Source organism: Mus caroli, chromosome 10 (assembly GCF_900094665.2).
Source record: "Mus caroli chromosome 10, CAROLI_EIJ_v1.1, whole genome shotgun sequence".
NCBI lineage: Eukaryota > Metazoa > Chordata > Mammalia > Rodentia > Muridae > Mus > Mus caroli.
In genome coordinates this window covers 100,067,752-100,088,439 of record NC_034579.1, presented here as the reverse complement: position 1 = coordinate 100,088,439, position 20,688 = coordinate 100,067,752, and the positions used below count along the sequence as shown (strand labels likewise).

The window sequence follows — 20,688 nt, the reverse complement described above, 5'->3', positions numbered from 1 at the left end:
TGTAGACCAGGCTGGCCTCGAACTCAGAAATCCGCCTGCCTCTGCCTCCCGAGTGCTGGGATTAAAGGCGTGCGCCACCACGCCCGGCTGCAAATTTCATTTTTCTTAACAGCTGAATAACGTTTCATGGTGTAAATGAACCAAATTTGCATTATCTATTCATCAGGTGATGAGTAGTCTATTTCCATTTTCCAGCTATTATGAGTAGAGCAGTAATGGACTTGGATGAGCAAGTATCTCTGTAGCAATACATTTTTCAGTGTATGTCCAAGAGTAGTGTAGTTGGATTTTGTAATAGAGACGTTTGCAGACTTTTGAAGATCCATCAAACTGATTTCATACCATTCTGTACTCTCACCAGCTATGAGCAAGGGCTGTCATGTTGTCGTTTGTTTTATTGGTCTTGGTTATGCTGACTGGGATAAGATGTAATTTCAAAGTAGTTTTACTTTTCATTTCCCTGAAGACTAGAGGAGTTGAAGTGCTTCTTAGCATTTGTCCTTCCTATATTGAGAGCTCACTGTTTAGTTCTACATTCTATTTTTAATTGGGTTGTTGGTTTCTTGAGATTCAGGTTTTGAGTTCTTTATATTTTCTAGATATTAACCCTCTGTCAATATATATAATCAGTAAAAATTTTTCTACATTCTGGAGGCTGATTCTTCTTGAATGATGGTGTGCTTTGCTGCTCATAAACTTTACATTTTTGTCTTTATAAGGATCCATTTATTAATTATTGGTTATATAAATAATACATATAAATGATATAATAGAGTATATACATTATATTTTGCATATATAATGTATAATACCTACATTATTAGGGTTCTGTTCAAAAAGTCCTTTTATGTGTCAATGCGTTCAGTTCTATTAGTTCTAATAGTTTCCTTTCCGTCTTATTCAAGCTTACTTTGAAGTTCCTGGTCCATTTGGAGTTGAATTTTGTGCAAATAAGAGATGTAGATCTAAATCATTCTTTTACATGTAGCTATCCATATAAATCACTCCCCTCTGAACTGCAGTCTATTGTTAATGTTATTGATTACCATCCCCAACCTAACGGTAATACGATACAGATGTGTCAACAAACAGAGAAATTGAGTTGGTATTCAACAATAAGCTCCACCCTTACTGAGTAGCATTTAGTGTTATAAGGTAATATAAATGTTACCAGAGGAAATGTTATCAAAACTATAATACTGACCTGCCTATAAGATAAATCGTATAAGTACAATTGTGGCACAAACATTATGTCATGGGCCTAGGGTAAAGCTGTGTGTGTGTGTGTGTGTGATTGAGTGATATAAGTGATATATATGACTCAATGTACATCAGAGATGTTTCTTCTTGTAGTAGAAGATGATTTACATAGGAACCCACAAATAGATGGAAGACATTGGTGTACTCACTGTGAAACGAAATGCCCTTACTGTACCTTTACCCTAAAGGCTTAGGGATTTAGGTGGAATAGGAGGCAGACTCACAGTAAGCAGCAGTGGTGATGCAAGATAACAAATAGAATTTAACAAAGACAACAGGACCAATGCACACAAGAACTCACAGATACATTGGACGCCTGCAGGAAACTTACACCAGCTCAAGTAAGACAAATTCCTAACTTGGAGAAGAGGAAGTGAGAACAAAGCATCATCCCTAAACAAGAAGTTATTTCAGTTCATTGTTGTTGGGAGAAGGAAAATCTTTTTTTTTTTTTTCAACTGAGTGAGCCTGGGTACATCCACGACCCTTCAGGGTAGACCTCATTCTCAGGAATAGTTAGTTGGCCCACACAAACTAATACTCCCTGATTTTTGTGTGCTTGTTTCCTTTTGAGTTTTAAGAAAGAGAAAGAAATAAAGTTGGGTGGATCAGGAGCCAGGACACGGAGTGGTAAGAGGGGCAAGAAAAAGAAGAGGAACAAAACATATATCGATTTAAAATATAAATAAAAAGAAGATCAATAAACTTCTGCCACTTCAGATCACCATAGGGGAACAAATTAATTTAAAGGGCTCACCAGCTCATACTCAAACGAGAGCAAATATGAAGCCTAACAAACTGTATACATTGCTTACCTGTTATTATCTGTTAGAATTCCAACTGAAACTCATTGTGATGTCACATTAGGTAAATTACTTATCTCTACAAGATATAAGTTTTTAAAAGTAACTTCTTGAGTCTGTTGATTTTATTTCTTTCAGTAGACAGAAACATTGTGGCCAACTTCCAGTTTGTGAGTGAGACTAAAACTACAGTTCGGTACATCATTCCTAGATCAGCCTTTATTGGAAGAATATTGTAATTCAATGGCAGACATTATTTTATTTAATTTTTTTCGTTTTTTTTTTTTTTGTTTTTTTTTTTGTTTTTCGAGACAGGGTTTCTCTGTGAAGCCCTGGCTGTCCTGGAACTCACTTTGTAGATCAGGCTGGCCTCAAACTCAGAAATCCACCTGCCTTTGCCTCCTGAGTGCTGGGATTAAAGGCGTGTGCCACCACGCCCAGCTAATAGCAGACATTATTCAAAATGTTAATGTTAAACTTGTAAACAAGCAATCTTATCCAGCACTCCACTCTAAATGGTGTACTGGGCAGTGCCATGCCATGATTTCTACAGGGATTACATGCTGAAAGGTTTGTCTACAGCTCCCTAGTGTCCATTCCTGAGACTTATATGGAATTAAGTTTGGGATATACATATATATATATATATATATATATATATATATATATATACACTTTAGCATTTTTCATTTAACTTTCTCCTGGGTAGCACTCCACTATCAGATTTGAAAAATTAGGAAAAAATAAAATACTGTTTGTTTTGTTTTGCTTGTTTTGTTTGTTTCACCTCTCTTTTTAAATTTAATTAAAAATGTTTTTGACTTATTCACTCTACATCCAGCTCATTGCCACACATCTCACAATATTTTCCCCATAACACCATCCCTTCTCCTCTGAGTGGCTGAGGTTCCCCTGGGTATTCCCCTCACACTTGCATTTCAACTCTCTGAGAGGCTTGGTGCTTCCTCTCCCACTGAGGACAGACAAGGCAGCCCAGCTAGAAGAACGTATCCCATGTACAGGCAACAGCTTTTATGATAGCCCAGGGAGGTCAAGTTTGACCTGCACATGTGCTACATATGAGCAGGGAAGTCTAGGACCAGCCCATGTATAATCTTTGGTCGGTGGTTCAGATTCTGAGAGCCCCAAGAGTCCAGTATAGTTGTCCCCTTTCTCTTTTATCAGAGCCCTTAACATTAGAGAAACATGGTGAGAATTCAGAGCTTTTTTAACTCATCAGAAAGGAGAGGTAGAGAGAAGTGATGAGAACTGCCAACAGCTGTGTGTCCTAGTTCTTTCTCACAGGCCTCCTGTGCTCATTGGTTTTGAACAATCATTTTAATTTTAAAGCTATAATCCTTGTGGTTGCCCATTGGGCCCTTCAGGTTCCTCAGCTGTGGGTCTCTCTGTCTTAAATAGCATAATTGTAGATGTTTACTTGGCCTTCTATATGTCTTTGTAAAAATGTGGTTTCCTTAGGGATATCTCTACTTAGTGTCCCATTGACAGCTACTCCTGCCTCTCTCAGGAGACTGATGGCCTTTGAACAAAACACGTGCACTTACATTCAATTACAAGTTTTCATTTTTCTAAAATTAAATATCAAAATGGTAGCGTCTTCTTCTTCTCTTTCTTTCTTTCTTTCTTTCTTTTTTCTTAACAGCTCTGCTCTATCATCTAATGAAGAGGGAGCAAAAGAGTAGGGAGAAAGAAGTGGAGGAAGGTAGGTCAGACACTGTTCCTATTTTGGTAGAAACATTTTGAAGAACAGCTTTTAAAGGATAGAATATTGGACTTATACTGAACTCTGGGCACACAGCCTGCTGTAATTGGGTGTAGAAGGTTTTCTTGCAGTAAATTACACATGTGTTTATGAGCTGTTTTGGTGTATTTTTACTAGAAACTGCAAAAAAAAGTTTTAAGAGGAAAGACATTTTTATAATTGATCCCAAAACACATGATAAAAGTGTAAAGAGGTTTGTGTACTTGGTCCAAAAGGAAATTACTCTGTAATTATTTTATATAAACACATATCAAAAAAAGTATAAAGAAAAAATTGGCCTGAGTTACAAAAAAAGCCAAGTAAAGGTCAGCAACCCAGACAATTTCATCATGATTTCATTTACTAGCTATATGACATTTGGTTATCTGTGTCTTACCTCTGTGCCTCGATTGCTTAGCCCATAAATGGGAAAAGCAGTGTAGTAAAATCTGCTTTAGTTGAGTTTACATCTTTAGCCATGTTTTCTTTCCTAATGCCTTTATTTTCACAGTTAGCCCACCATATGTCTACATTTATAGCTCTTTTATTTTCTCTTTTGCTTAACCGACTGCAAAAACAAAATAGAAATTCTATGAGGAAAAAAAATATGTTCCTGTTTCAATTTAACTTATATATTCCTGTTTCAATTTAATTATCAAGTCAGGCATAATAAGTTGCTGAGTAAACATGCTGTATGATGAGTAAGCAAATGGAAGTCATGGAGTTTTTCTGACCCAGTGATGGCAAACCTCATACGCAATCATTTAAAGTAGAGAGACACCATTGTTACCACATCTAAACCATTATCTTCATTATCAAGTCCATTCTCCAAGACTCGTGAGTTTGCCACAATGGAGACGGTTGGTTGTCTTCTAGATCTACTCCCTCGGCTTCAAATTTAGTGATATAATCCAGTTCTATAATGGTTTTCACAACAGGTCTCCAAGCTGGCTGGTGTCTTGGTCAAGCAGGGTGTCAAGAAAGGCGATACAGTGGTCATCTATATGCCCATGATCCCACAAGCAATATATACCATGCTGGCGTGTGCAAGGATAGGAGCAATCCACAGTCTCATATTTGGAGGATTTGCATCCAAAGAATTAAGTACACGCATTGATCATGCGAAGGTAAGTGCTTTCTTCACGATCAAGTCATCCAGCTGCCTATAGCATAACTCTTAACTGGAGGACTATTTGTTCTTACTTTAAAATGAACTTAGTCTCTCTCTCTCTCTCTTGCTCTCTCTCCACTCTCTCTCTCCTCTTTTTTCTTTCATTTTTCTTCCTTCCTTTCTTCCTTTCTTTTTCTCTTCCTTTCTTCTTTCCTTCCTCTGCTGTATCTATCTATTCATCATACACTAATATTGGAGTTAGTGCCATATCAAACACATCCTGCTAGGTGCTTGGAGGAATATAAAGTAGGAGATGAAGCACGTGCCTTCCATGTTATCTAGTTATGTACTGAAATGTATAAGACACTGGAGAAAAACAAGTGACAAGTTATTTCCTCCCTAGACATCTCTAAGTCCCTGATACTTTTCTTAGAAGTGGACAATAAATGATTAGTATAGAGATTGACACGTAGAGACAGGTTTTAGAGGGAACAGTTGTGAGATTGGTGTCATGTGATTAAATTCGGATACTAAAATAACAAATGCCTTAAACCTATTGTGAAAGATTCTAGAGGTTTCACTTTAAATCATCTAGTATACTATTTATGGCTTACATGACTGGAAAAGAAATGGCCCTTCATTTCATGAATTTAGCAGTAGTCACCACACATTTTTCTATAAGCTGTTGCACAGTAAATACTTTAGGATTGGTATATGCCACCCTGTTTCTGGTGCAGCCATTCAGCCACTAGTGTAGCACTGAAGTAGCCATAGAGAAGGATGAAGTTATCTGTGTCACAGTAAAACTTAACAACAACAACAACAACAACAAAATCATCAGCTTTTAACTTAGATGTAGGACATAGTCTTTTTGTTGCATACCTGAAGAGGAACTCCTGGAAAATGGAAATATTTAAGTGGAATCTTGACTGTGATATCCTGGTTGACCAGGATGAGACAATGAGATACACAAACAACAGAAACCAACATCAAGAAGCAAAAAGGAAGAAGAGTATTTTGGGAGAGAGCATGAATATTAGTGTGTCAAGAGATAAGGAGAGAGCTCCCTAAATCAGATTCCACTGAACCTACAGAAATAACAGTGAATCCTTAATGCAGGCAAGGGTTGTATTTTAGGTGATGTTAGAAGACAGCCTTGCTGTGAGGGAAACTGAGATTGAGCAAGGATCTATTTGCAAAGCCAATATATGGAGGAAGTGGTGTGGGGAGATCTTGGTAGGAAGGAGGAGATGGCTTACCTTATACTTACACAAGCTCCAAATACACTCTTAAGAGGATTAGGGGTTAGTCTATTAGACATTGGGAAGTGGCACAGTGTAAAACTGCGCAGCTGCTTCATCTGAAAAGAACTTAGTTATTAGAACTGGGAAATAATTTTGTGAATTAAGTACTTGAGTTTATTGCATTTTCTTGTTCTTCTTTTTAAAAAATGTATTAAGTCTCATCAACAAACAAACAGCAACAGCGGCTTAATAAAAATACTTTAATAAAAATACTCTAAAGGAATTATCAGTCAGTGACTTGTAAACAGAAGGAAAAAAAATTGAGGAGACAGTAGACTTCAGTTTTTGGAACCTGAAATCCTGAACACCATTTTGACAAATGTGTTGAATGTATTACTTGCTTTTATGAAAACTTTTATAAGGTATAAGAAAATTAATATAAAAATACAAAGACCGTTTGTGCTATATCATTGGAAGAGTTTTGTTAACCATACACATGCATGCATACTTAACCCTACTAATAGATTTAGGGCATAATGCATGCTATTATATGCAGAGCCATTCATCATGTCAAATTAAATAAATTCATGAGTTGAAATGCCTGTTTTCATATCATGATTAAACAAGTAGAATAAAAGTTATTTTGACACCATAGAAGCAGGGAGGAGGGGTGGGATAGGGGGTTTGCAGAGGGGAGGCAGAAAAGAAGGACAAAATTTGAAACGTAAATAAATAATATAACCAATAAAAAAGTTATTTTGACACATAAACAAGGAAAAAGTGTATTCTGGGAAGTCAGTCCAAACACCATAAAACCGATAAATACTGATAATAGAAATGCAAAAGGGGTTCTTACGCAGAGAACAAGTCTAATTTTGACTTCCTTTAGTTGTTCACATGTTTTAAGTTGACATGTGTTCTTTATTCAGTGCATAGCTTACTTTCATTTGTTCCAAATTCTAGTATTAGAAAGTGCCATCAAGTGCTATGCTCACACACATTAAAGATAATGTGAACTAAATTAAAATATATATCGTTTCAATTTAATAACCCAAAGAGGCAAGTTATATAACTACAGTGAGCTTCAGTTCTACATATATTAAGTGACTTTCAAATTGCAACATTGACTGCATGAGTATTTATTTGAAATAGTCTAAACCTTCCCTAAATGACCTATATTGTAACCAGAAGTCAGACTTCAAGAACAGATGCAGTACTGTAGAGTGACTATCTGTTTCTTGATTATTCATTACCTGCAAGCTTGTCTTGGTTAAATACATTAACAAAAATAAGTATGTACTTGTTTCTCTAAACTTCTACAAATTTTGGGTTACACTCAAGGTTGCTGTTGACATTGTAAGAACTTTATTAGGCATAAGAAACATGAAGATGTTTGACATTCATGTGTTTAACTGGAGTGCTTACTGTGTTAGGAGGAGAAGGAATGTGTGGAGTGTAGTTACATATCTGAGGTATACCCAGCATGTTCCAAAGGAAGATTAACATGGCCATTCCAGGGACACCTTTCTTTTACAGTTAAAATATGTAAATGAGTGTTCCTTAATGGCAGGAGGAAGTCCTGAACTTGTGAGATCTAGACAGAAAAGTTATTTGGCAGAAAAATAATCCAAGGCAGGTCTACTGGCACCCCTTTAATCCCAGCACTCAGGAGGCAAAAGCAGACAGATCTCTGTGAGGATGAGGGCGTCTTGCTCTAAGAAATGAGTTCCAGGACGGCTAGAGCTATATAGTGAGGGTTTGTCTCAAAATAATATCAGCAATTATTATTATATTAACAATAAACTACATAATATGTGTTAGCCCAATTATGTATTAAGAATAAGGAAAAAATCAGTAAAATATATTGTCTTTGATTGCCTTCTTTGTTGTATTTAGGAGATAACCCTCTTACAAAAAACCTGCTTTGTGGTTTCTGTTTGGTTTCTTCTTGCCAAACTCCCATAAACAAAAAGATCTGGATCTCACATCTCTGTCTCTGTCTCTGCCTCTGTCTCTGTCTATCTCTCTGTCTCTCTGTCTCTCTGTCTCTCTGTCTCTCTGTCTCTCTGTCTCTCTCTCTCTCCCCTTCCCTCCCCTCACCTTTTTTCTCTTTCTCTCTCTCTCTACCTCTCTGTGCCACCTGTATGTGTGTGTGTATGTGTGTGTGTGTGAGTGTGAATGTCTCTGTGTGCTTCTGTATAAGCATGTGGGTACCTTTGGGTGTGTATGTATGTACTTGTGTGTGTGTGTTCATGTAAAAGAGCATTGGATGACAAGTGATTGACTTGGCTTAATAAATACTCTGGAAGTTATTTTATAGTTCATATTTATGAGCCCTAAGTGTCGTTGAATGTATAATTTTGAACAGGTGATATTTATGTATAAATAGTCAGGATTAAAAACATTTACATAAAGAACATGTTGGTTTTTAGGCTGTTTGTTTAATAGCAAATAGAAACCAAACATTTCTTTCAAGACATTAAACTGGCAGTCTACACTGAAATACTGTGTGATCACCATCACTATGATTGTAAAAACTTTCCCTTTCATTCTTTTTTTTCCCATTTTAGCCTAAGGTGGTTGTTACCGCATCATTTGGCATCGAACCAGGAAGGAAGGTCGAGTACATCCCACTTCTAGAAGAAGCTCTGAGGATAGGACAGCACAGGCCAGACAGAGTTCTCATTTACAACCGTCCAAACATGGTAACATGAAGCTTAAATTTCTTCTTTCTGATGGGATTGTGACAAAGATAATTTTAGTTTTACACTTTTGAAAACTACAGGTGATTCATAAACTATTAAATATCCTGAACATAATTTGCAATTATGGGAGGGGAAAAAGATGTGGATGATAGCGTATGTGGAAAACTAGATGAAAATAACTAATAATAAAACATGCAAATGAAGGTGACATTAGTGCTTGGGGCTTAGGATGGCTCTCCTGGGCTGTCATTTATTACTTTAAGCTTTATGATAATACTAGTAAATAGTAACTAACTATCTTATATTTGGTTATCAAGATAATGTGGATATCTTTTTCAAGATTTTAGGAGGATTAAAAAAAATTCCAAGAACTGTTTGAGTTAGAGAGCATTGTTACTTCTATTTGAGAAACAAGAATCATTGTAGTTTAAGATGAAGTACCCTGCCTAATACTCCTAACTTGGGCTCAAGCACTTGCACTGTGTGTGTGTTCTTTTTTTTTTTTTTCCACATTTTTTTAATTAGGTATTTTCCTCATTTACATTTCCAATGCTATCCCAAAAGTCTCCCATACCCTCCCCCCCACTCCCTTACCCACCCACTCCCACTTTTTGGCCCTGGCATTCCCCTGTACTGGGGCATATAAAGTTTGCAAGTCCAATGGGCCTCTCTTTCCAGTGANGGCCNACTAGGCCATCTTTTGATACATATGCAGCTAGAGACAAGAGCTCCGGGGTACTGGTTAGTTCATAATGTTGTTCCACCTATAGGGTTGCAGATCTCTTCAGCTCCTTGGGTATTTTCTCTAGCTCCTCCATTGGGGGCTCTGTGATCCATCCAATAGATGACTGTGAGCATCCACTTATGTGTTTGCTAGGCATAGTCTCACTAGAGACAGCTATATCAGGGTCCTATCATCACAATCTTGCTAGTGTATGCAATGGTATCAGAGTTTGGAGGCTGATTATGGGATGGATCCCTGGATATGGCAGACTCTAGATGGTCCATCCTTTTGTCTCAGTGTGTGTGTTCTTAAACCTTCCACTGCATGGCCTGTTAGAAATATCTCATTAGTTTACATACAAATATCTTTTAATGACTAAGGAAAGTTCTGTGTCAGCCAGAGATAGATTACCCTCAGAAAATTAAAATTTGACTGTTCTACACAGATAAATTGTTCTATAAATCATGGAGAATGAAAGATTGTAGTAATAAAAATGTTTCTTGTAATTTTGACCTGATGGTCACCTTGTATCTAATCACAGTTGGTCAATTTTCTAGCTACACATAAAAGGACCAAGTTAAGTTTTTTAAAAAACAGATTATTAATCTATTTGCCGAATATAAGTTATAAAACCACAAACATCCATGTGCCCTTTTGGAGACCTCTTGAGATCTTTTCAGCAGAAGTTACTGAATAGACAAGTTTTGAGACAAACCTGCTAAGACTGTGCCATTGTGATGGTTCCATAGTAAGAATCATTGCCACATTAAATTCTCTCCTGGAGTTTCAGTGTGTTGGTACACGAACTGCTGCACTCCATGAATTTAATGTCCTTACTATCTCAGAGTAGAATCATAAGTTTCTTTCAAGCACATATATTTTTTGAAGGGGGTTTTGTTGCCATTTAAATCAAGGAACACAGAGTCAGCAGCTCATCAGAGTCTAGGCAAGGGAAGGGCAAGGGAATGGCAGAGACATGACCACAGAAGTGTTTATTTGAATGTTTACTCTTTACCTATCAATATGAATTTCCTTAGGCTTTGTGAAGGTCTTTCTTTAGCCTGGGAACAAGGTTACATGGTTTCAAGTGCTTTGCTTATTTAGTTCTTGAAGATCAATGCGTTGGGTCTTATAACTGCTTCCATTTTACTGCTGAAGAAAACAAGAATCAACAAATACCCACAGTCTCACTAAGGGACAGAGCAATGTTCAAATTCTGGTTTGATAACTTTTAGAGGACAAGATATACAAGATATATGCTATTTTCTTTGCCCTAAACACACATCATGTTTAGATATTCAGTCTCTTTACTAACATTTTAATATGATTCTCTTCATTTGATAGAATTGTTTTAGCTCCTTATCCCACACGACTGTTTCACATCCCTACACTTTGCCCGTTCTCCAACATGTCTCAATAGAGGTACAGATGAAGGCTTTTCGTGTATCTTGTCTATATATGAGTGAGATCTATTGTTTAGGCAGTAATTAAATCCAATGGATTGGATTTGCTTTGAATTTAAGGGAAAGAAATGATGAGGTTGGGTATTGCATTTTATTAACCAGCATCCATTTTTGCCAAATGAGGTAAAAATTTGGTTGTTATTTCTAAGCCTCAGGCAAACTATGTCAGAACCAAAGGAACACTACTTGTTGCCCTGCTATTCTTCCAATACTGACTGTTAAGAATTCCAATATCTAAGATGAATTGCCTACCTATATAGAGAAGCACACACACACACACACACACACACACACACACACACACATTGCGTATAATAAACGTTAATGTTGCTACTTCCCTCTTTATTTCTTCAGATCTTTTTTATTCACGCTTACAGTTTTTTAACCTAAGGAATAACCATTTATCCCAGTGCCCATTTCATTAGAGGCCTGTAAAAATCAAAAATGTTTGTAATCACAATTCGGTTTTCATTTTGCAGTATGATGAATTTTACAGCTCTACAATTATGATGTTAAGGCTTTGATGGTTTGGAATTGGTTACTTTTCTCTTCTGCATAAAAAGAAATGGGAGCATGATTTGCACACAGTTAGCTGTTCTGTTTGTTTAACTGATACCAACTATTACCTACCCAAGGGAGGCAAGCAAATTCAGCTATGCTTGAAACATAAACTTTACAACTGGTGTAAAAAGTTCATTTTTTTTAATCTACAAGTGAATATATTCAGGCATATTGTATTTATGATACTGCCTTCATGCATAATTTGTAAATGTGAATATTTAAATGCATGACAAGTATTTATAGCCTGGTTAATAGTAGGGATCCTGGAAAAGTGAATTTTAAGTCTTTTTTTTAAATTTTATTTAATTTTTTTGTGAATGCCCTAGAAATTATTAGAGTAGCCCAGACATCATCTTGATGAAGTCAATAGTTACATACATGTTTGGCTCTGTTTTTTATTTACTCTACTGAACTTGGTTCTGTTTACATATTTCTTAAGTAAAAATATGCTGCTATGTCTTTAATCAGAGAACTCTTCAGGTAGAGGCAGGCAAATCTCTGGTCTTAGAGCCAAGTCTATATAAGGAGTTTCAGGCCAGTCAAAGATGCAGAGTTTGACCAGGTCTCCAAACCAAACCAAAACAAAAAACCAAACCAAAGCAACAACAAAAACAAAGAACAACAACAAACAATCCCTTCGCTGGTAAGGAACGGGCTATTTCAAGAAGAAGCCTCTATGTTCTCCTACCTCCATACACATATTTTCTCATTGGAGCCACTTTTCCACCAGCCCACTCCTTACTCTTCACCTTTGTGCCCTCTTAAATGCGCTTAAATTTATCTAAAGTCATATCTATTCATTGATATGGCTGTTACCACAAAATTTGTACCAACAAATCCCTGTTCTTAAGGAAGGAAAAATGAGACTTTTTTTCGACCATATTAATGACTGAAAATGAGGAAAACATTGTGACTCTGTCACATACTTTAATTTCAAAAATTGTTTTCCCTCTGGAGAAAACACAAATGGAACTCTTTCTAATCCCTGAAGGTGTCTTTAATTGCCTCATTAAAAAGACAGCTGAAGTGTTACACTCAAATGTCCCAATATAAAAATATTTGAGGGCTGGAGAGATGGCTCAGTGGTTAAGAGCACTGACTGCTCTTCCGAAGGTCCTGAGTTCAAATCCCAGCAACCACATGATAGCTCACAACCTTCCAGAATGAGATCTGACCTCCTCTACTGAGGTGTCTGAAGACAGCTACAGTGTACCTACATATAATAAATATATAAATCTAAAAAAAAATTAAAAATATTTGTATATATTAGGTGATATTTCCTGGTAAGTACAGAGGATCCAAATTAAAAAGTTAAGTTGGAACTTAGTTTTTCAAGTTACTTGTGCATATTTACATTTTGAACCATATCTCTGAGTTAATTAAGCCATGGATTCATAAAAACAAACAAAACAACAACAAAAAAAGCAAAAGAAAATAACCAAATCAAACCAACACAAAAAACAAGATAACATCACATTGGAGTACTTAAAGGTAGTTCTAGAGTGCATTAACAACACATGAGAGTCAAACTAACATCAAACCCCTGAATTATGTTAAAAGATAGTTTATAAAACATCTACTTTCACTTATAACTTTGAGATTTATTCACAAATGCAATGTGTAGTGTCATGAAAGATCACCTTTCTATAAAGATTAAGCCCTTCCTTCATTCTTCTGTAACTTCATCTCCTATTCACTGTCCATGTTTTCCTTTTTTTTTTTTCTGTGTAGGAGAAAGTTCCTTTGATGTCAGGTCGTGATCTTGATTGGGAAGAAGAAATGGCAAAAGCCCAGTCTCATGACTGCGTGCCTGTTCTCTCAGAGCATCCATTGTACATTCTCTACACATCTGGAACAACTGGGCTGCCTAAGGTATCCATTGCCTTTGAGATATGCGCAATGGCAGGTTTTCATTGTGTCAGGGTATCTGTCTGATTAGCAAATGAAAATGTTTGCAGACGGTAGCTTGATGCTTAATCATAATTCCATTAACCCTCAAATAAAATGTGTACAAGTACTTTTAAAGGGAAAATTGTTCATCACCTTTATTCAGAATTCTCAGCAGTCAGCAATAAATATTTAGTAAATTCATAAAGTTGGTATGCAGTTAACTAATATTGATTGGTTTAATGTTATTTTGAAATATAGATATGCATCACTTATTAGCAAATGATAATTTAGTAATATAAATTGGTGGCACTATGCTTGAACTGAAAGTAAAAGATATATTTGAAAAAGTATTCTTATCCTTTTAAATGGAGGATTGCATTCTATACAGTATGAAGTGGAGTTTTTCAAGTATTTACATTGTATGTGCATATGTGTAGCTAAGGGGTAGCCCAGTATGCCACAGCAGGCTTGAGAATGTGAGAGGACAGGAGATGAGAATTGGTTCTTTCCTTTTGTTACATGGGCTATAGTGATCAAAATGAGGACATCATACTGAGCGGCAAGTACTTTGACCTTCTAAGCCATCTTGCCAGCCTTGAAATACAACTTTGACCAAGGATCATTCAATATCTTGTTATAAATCAGAAGTGGAAATCTAGACAATTTGAGTCAGAGGCAATTTATCCAACCCATTCAACTATTTGATTTATTATAAAGAGATACTTGACATCCTTTCATCAATCTTTCATGAAAGGTGGTTTTGCAATGCAAAAAAAAAAAGGAAAGCATCAATCTTCATGAATGGTGTTAACAGTCATGAATGGTGTCAACAAGTAGCATGTTGGTGATAGATCCTGCACCCAACTTCATATTATCCTTGTTTATCTTCATTAGATGGTTCAATATTCGTTAAATCAGAATTTTACAGGGAGACCAACCTTTCAAACTTCTGTATGTCTCTTAGTGGTATTTCTTTATTATCCTTAGGTATTTAGAGCAAAAAAGTTTTAAAAATGTAATCTAAAGCATACTAAGATAATGACTCCATTAAATTTCCTTTAAAGAGAAAACGTAAGGTAGTCCATGGAAGAGCTATGTGTGAGAAGGACAGCATCTTGGTAGGAGAACACATCCTCTGGGATGACATGTTTCATCATATTGTTTTCTTTTACTGTGTTCTGCATACAGGTGATGCTCAATAATCTTTTGTTCCTTTGTTGGCTAGATATGTGCATATATAAAACTATATTTGTTTTTACTGAATTAAAATCTAGGACTTCTTTTTTACAACTCTACTTACCTGAGAAATAGATATTTCTTCATTATTGAAGACCAAGATTTGTTTGTATAAGCAGTCCAACTGATTTATTATCATTTTATTTTTCTTACTCACAAGTCCCATGCAGTTCAACTGGACATGTCTCCATGAAATTACACTGAGTTCAGCAAAACTACATGTGTTTTAAAAAAATCTTAATATGAAAGGAAAAACCTAATATTTACAATTGCAGAAACTCAAGAGGCCCATTTCACCAAACATCTCACTTTACTTGGTTAAAAGCCTAGACATTGTATATATATGTATGTGTGTGTGTGTGTATGTGTATGTATGTGTATATATATATATACACATACATACACAAATATAGACATATATACACATATGCATTATATACATTATATATACATAATACATATGTATATACATTATACGTAGTATATATGTACACACATACAAGCATATATATATACATACACAGACATACACACACACACTTGTGTGTGTGTGTATGTGTGTGTATGTGTTTCATTCATGCCTGAACTGAAAATAATCTTTTGATGTTTCTTCTGTATTGTATCTATTAATGATTAATGGATTATCTTGAAGAAAATTTATTTCAATGTTGGAGAAAACTAGATAAAATATGAATAATTCATAGTTGTTCTGACCTGTGAGGGTGTACATAGATATGACTAATGTAATACAGACAGTAATCAGTTGGTGGAGGAGATACACAACAGACACAAGGAGATTGTTTTCTTTTCTTTTTTTTCCTTCAAGCTACATGGCTTAGAATTTTACTTAGAACAGCACCAGTAGTTGGTATGAATCAGACTTGGTTCAAAGTTAGGAATGAGATTGAAAACAAACCAGGACATTAAATACATGTAAAAGAAAAGAAGATGGTCTTAATATGGGAATGAAGGCAGGTGCTGAGCATATTGTGTGTGGTGTATTTGGGGGCTATTAATACCAGTACAGTCAGTAACTGGAAATGAGCCTGATCCCTTGAGCGACACTGGGACCTGAATACAAGTCCTTGTGGATTATTCATGCGGAGGTCTGGCTTTCCAACCAGAGAGTGGGTGGATTTTGTAAAAGATGACATGTGGTATGCTGTTGTGTGATTTTTTTTCCTGGAGAGAGGTGAATAAATAACTCTTTACTACAGATGGGGCACTGTGACACATCAAAGAAATTATCCCAGTCAGTGTTGAGATTTTACTGCTATAGCTTACAGGATCATAGGTGAGGAGTTCCTTAGGGGAGTGTGGTGACTCAGAGGTAGCTGCATCACCATACTGATCATCTCAGCATGAGACAAAAGCTGTATCCATGGAAGCTCCCCATCTACTTCATAGGAATTCTGTCAGAGACTTTTCACTTCTCTAGCAATTCATTAGAGTTCTACCACCTCAGCGATGGTGTGTTGCAAATCATTTAACATCCTGGTCTTTCCAACCTTTGTATATTTCATTAGGTTCCCACATTCTATGAACCTCTTCTCTCTACAATAGGGAATATGTCAATTTGGAGGAAACAGCTGCAAAGCTCTTTGTTCCCAACCAATTCTCTTGCATTTTTTTTCACACTTGCTCTTCCATCATGTTCCCTGAGTCTTAGAGGGTCTGCTATATTTAGTATGGTTATTTTATTTCATGTATGGTGGAGTATTGGGCCACAATGCTATGGCAACAGTCACTTATTCTCGGGAACATGACCTGTTATGAAATTGCAGTAATCACCATCTATTGGAGAAATAATTTTCCCTTCACAGCCAACCAATGTTTAATGATCTATGTATATTAATTACATAATTAACAGACACCTCACATCCATTTAACAAAATAATAGTGATGATTTCCTTTCTGGGTCCTGACCTCCATAGGCATAGGTCTTTGTCTCAGGCTACAGTATTAAGAATAAATTCCCCAGTATAAAGATCCTAAAACTGAATCAGAAAACAGTTGCTTGAACTTAGAACAGTCATGCCAAAGGACACATATTGGCCTGTCATATTGGTAGTCTAGTATGCATGGTCCATACCAAGCAGAGCATAGGTGACAATTTACCCCTATAGTGGTGTGCATAATATCACAAAAGCCACTCAAAAGAGAAGGAACTTCCACATTAATCTCATCTTGATTTGTCCATGTCCTATAACCAAAACATGCGATGTTCTTAGCTTTAGGGACCTACTCTCTAATTCTAAAATAGAATTACATCAGTCAAAACCTTTAATAGTTTATTGAGCTAACTTGTATAAAAATCCTTCTCTAGCAAGGGATTCAAAAAAGTGTGTGTGTGTATGAGAGAGAGAGAGAGAGAGAAAGAGAACACTTGTAGATTTTCTACACAGAATATTTTTTTCAATCTTCTTAAATGCTGTTTATACTGTAACTACAAATGTTCCAAAACATTAAAAATTATAATAATATAGTGAAACATAATTTTACACATGTTGGGCAAGGTTGTCTCTTTTATGCCATTGTCCATTGTTCTTAAATGGTTAAAAAATGGTTAAAGAGACACGAAAAATAAATATCATCATTCAATACAGTATGGAGATATTCCCATGGTTTGTATCATTTATTTCATCCAAAGAATAACATTTGCCATTGATAAACTACACTAGTCATTCAGCCCTCTATTATCCACAATTAATTTCCTTCAGTCATCTGACATTCAAATCTTGGGTTATTTCTGTACTGTTGTTACTATGCATATCCCCAAACCTTGATGGGGGTCAGATTGTATATTTGGGCCTGGTTTATGTCAAAGACGGAGTAGGGCCATGTTCTGGTTGCTTGCCAATGGAGAGGGCTTCCAAGAACTTATCAGTAAGTTCTGGAGAAGTTCCATAGCCCTTGACTTTCAATGAGCTACACCTGGCTACTGAAAGATTCCTGGAAAGAGTGGAAATCTCTACACCCAGTGCACTGGTTTTGCAAGAGAGAAAATGTAAACTTTAATGAGAGAAACCTTAAAGAGAGAAAATGTAAACTTTAACCACCAACTCGTAGCACAAGTTCAATTTTTTAAAATTAATTTTACTTAGATAATTTTATCACGTGGGTCTCCCATTATTCATTGCCTAAGAGTTAAATCAATCCTGATGTAACTAGCTTAGGTTTTCTGTTTTTGTTTTTTGGTTTTTTTGTTTGTTTGTTTGTTTTTTCCCTATCTCATCTGGCTTCACCCAGATCTTGCCACATTTTTTTTTCCACTCACTTGGACTGACTTCTTTTGTTTGTTTTAACTTTTGGTCACCATTCTCTTTCCCAATTGCTTCGGCACTTTAGATACCTGGTTTGCATGCCAGCCTAAATCGTTTAGATCTGCTAGAACCTTCTTCACAAAGCCCATGTCCCAACATGTGACTTGGCAAAGCTGCCAAAGCCCCATATTATTTGGTCTTCTTATTGCTGCTATAAAATTCCTGATCCCCCTCCCCCAAAAAACTCAAACGAAAAGAAAACACAAAACCAAACCAAAAGAAAATATAAAGCTTAAAGAAGGGAATTTAGTGCACACTCTGATTCACAGTTCAAGGCTTCCATCCATCAAGATAGAGAAGTCAGGAAAGCAAAATTTTGAGGCAGTTACATTGTGTCCACAGTGTGTGTGTGTGTGTGTGTGTGTGTGTGTGTGTGTGTGTGTGTGTGACTGTGTATGAGGGGGGTCATGTACATGCCACTGGGTATGTGTGGTCAGAGGACAACTGAAGATATTGGTTCTTGTCATCCGCTTTGTTGAGATATGCCCCTCATTTACTGCTCTAGATTCTCATATCTCTACCCTCCATTTCTGTAGGACACTCTGATTACAGCCATACACTATTTAATAGAACTTTCCCTGAGTTCTACCTATCTAAACTGAGGTCTTCATGTATACATGGCAAATCCTTCTCCCACTAAGCCATCAGCCCAGCTCCCCAATGGACAATTTTCCAGCCATTAACCTCTACTCCTTGTACCCTTAAGCTTCTGATCATATCATTGGGTAAAATAAATCCTGTCCCTCATAAAGAACTTATAGTCTTTAGCAACACTAATACCGTCGGAGAATCTAAAGACTATGTCTCTTCTGAGAATGAGAACAATTGCTTGTTTTTTGAGCTTCTATAAAATTAAAAATAAAAACATGTTCCCTTGTCCCTATATACAATGTCACAGAATAAATAGTCCCATTCTATACAGGAAAATGGGGACAGAACAAGGAAAGGGGAAACAAAAAGACTGAAATTCAGCGGGGACAAATTTCTGAATCCTGCAGCTCCATGCCAGGGACCTAGACATTGCGATGGAATCACTAGAGATGCCCTGACTAGCACACTCCTACAGCTCTGCCACCTGAAGCAAGTAGAACTTGGGCCATTTCTACTTGTGTAACCAGCTTTTCTTGGCAGCCTTTCCATGGTTTTGGCATCTCCCACATCCTTGTATCTCCATTGAAACTTGGACTTCATCATCATTGCTTTACACAGTGACCTCAGGAATTTGCACAGAATACCAGCCCTGGTTCACATGGAGTGGTTGCCTTGGAGAACCTTTGGCCTATGCTCCATGATTTCCTATTGCCCTTACTCTTGTATCTTTTATGTCTGTAATCAAATACCATGTATGTAGCACTGTCTAGATTTTTTTTTTTTTTTGTTATTTGGGATTTGAGTCCATCCCCCTTGAGCCAAGATTGCATTGATGTTCACTGGACCTAGGGTCTTTGGCAGTTGTTTTTAGCAGGAAACTTCATCCTATGCTGTACTCTGTCTAGACTCTCTATCCTTTCAAATTGATTTCCATTTTGTGGAGCCTTGCAAGGGTGGAATGTTATCCACTAAGAGACCTGTTCTGTTATATCAGTGCAGAACAGTTGATGTCTCTTTAATGCCACTAAACAAAGACAAGTCCTTTAGAACATGACATGCTCGCACCTGAATTCATTAATACTATTTGACTTGGGATTTCTTCTGCCAAACATTAACCCTACTTTTGGATTTAGCCACACTAACGTTCTCATGGCACAGGCAGAATGCAACCAGATTATTTCCCAGAACATAACATAGGTGATCTTTAGCCCAGTTTCTGATAGATTTTGGAACCTCATAAATAAGGCCACTGCCATCTGTATTTAGCACGGCATTGTGTCCTTCCAAACTCCCAGCAGATGGCATTAGCTTATCAACTTATGTTTGTGATATGCAAGGGATTTTCTAACCAGTATTTCAGACACCTCAACATTTTTCTTGAAAAGACAGATCCAAAGAACTAAGAACCACAGGGTCAGGTTCATCCCAGCTGCAAACATTGTGCAGATTTTGTGTTAGATACTTTTCCTGTTGCTTTAACTGAATACTCTATAAATAACTTCATACACACATGGATTTTGTATTTCCCTCAGAGTTCAAGGGCACACTGAGCTTTATCACACAGTATAGGACCCTAGGCCATGGAATGGTAACACACACACTTAGGGTACCTCCTCCTATTTCAATTAATCTAATCTAGAAAACTCTTCCCAGACTTAACAGAAGTTTGTGTGTTAGATAATTAAGAATGTAGACAAGCTGTCAATTGACATTAACTATCACAAAGCCCATGCCAGCCCTCTGTTATCTGATGAATCAACTTTTGCAACTCTTCCTAATGAACACAGTCCTCTCCAGCCCAGTGAACTGGAGATCAAACTACCACCTCTCTCATAATTAGTGCCATCAATAATTTCTGTCTTCCTCCGTGGTCTTCTTGCCTCTGATTCTTACGGAGAGATCAGTCAGTGATACGCAACAGCCTTTAATGACTCAGTCCAAATGAACCAGTGTACCACTGACTGATTTTCCTTATCCTGCCTCAGGGTATACAGTCATTTTCCTTGAGGGATGAA

At 36.7% G+C, this 20,688-nt stretch overlaps 1 protein-coding gene across 1 annotated transcript in view; it reads left to right on the top strand.

The window, feature by feature from the left end:
- Positions 1 to 20,688, top strand: part of Acss3 (acyl-CoA synthetase short chain family member 3) — a 182,267-nt gene that overhangs the window by 63,601 nt on the left and 97,978 nt on the right. The window contains exons 3-5 of the mRNA XM_021174594.2: positions 4,764 to 4,952; positions 8,751 to 8,885; positions 13,365 to 13,505. Of these exons, the coding sequence (XP_021030253.1) occupies positions 4,764 to 4,952; positions 8,751 to 8,885; positions 13,365 to 13,505 (465 nt within the window). The remainder of the gene's footprint in view (positions 1 to 4,763; positions 4,953 to 8,750; positions 8,886 to 13,364; positions 13,506 to 20,688) is intronic.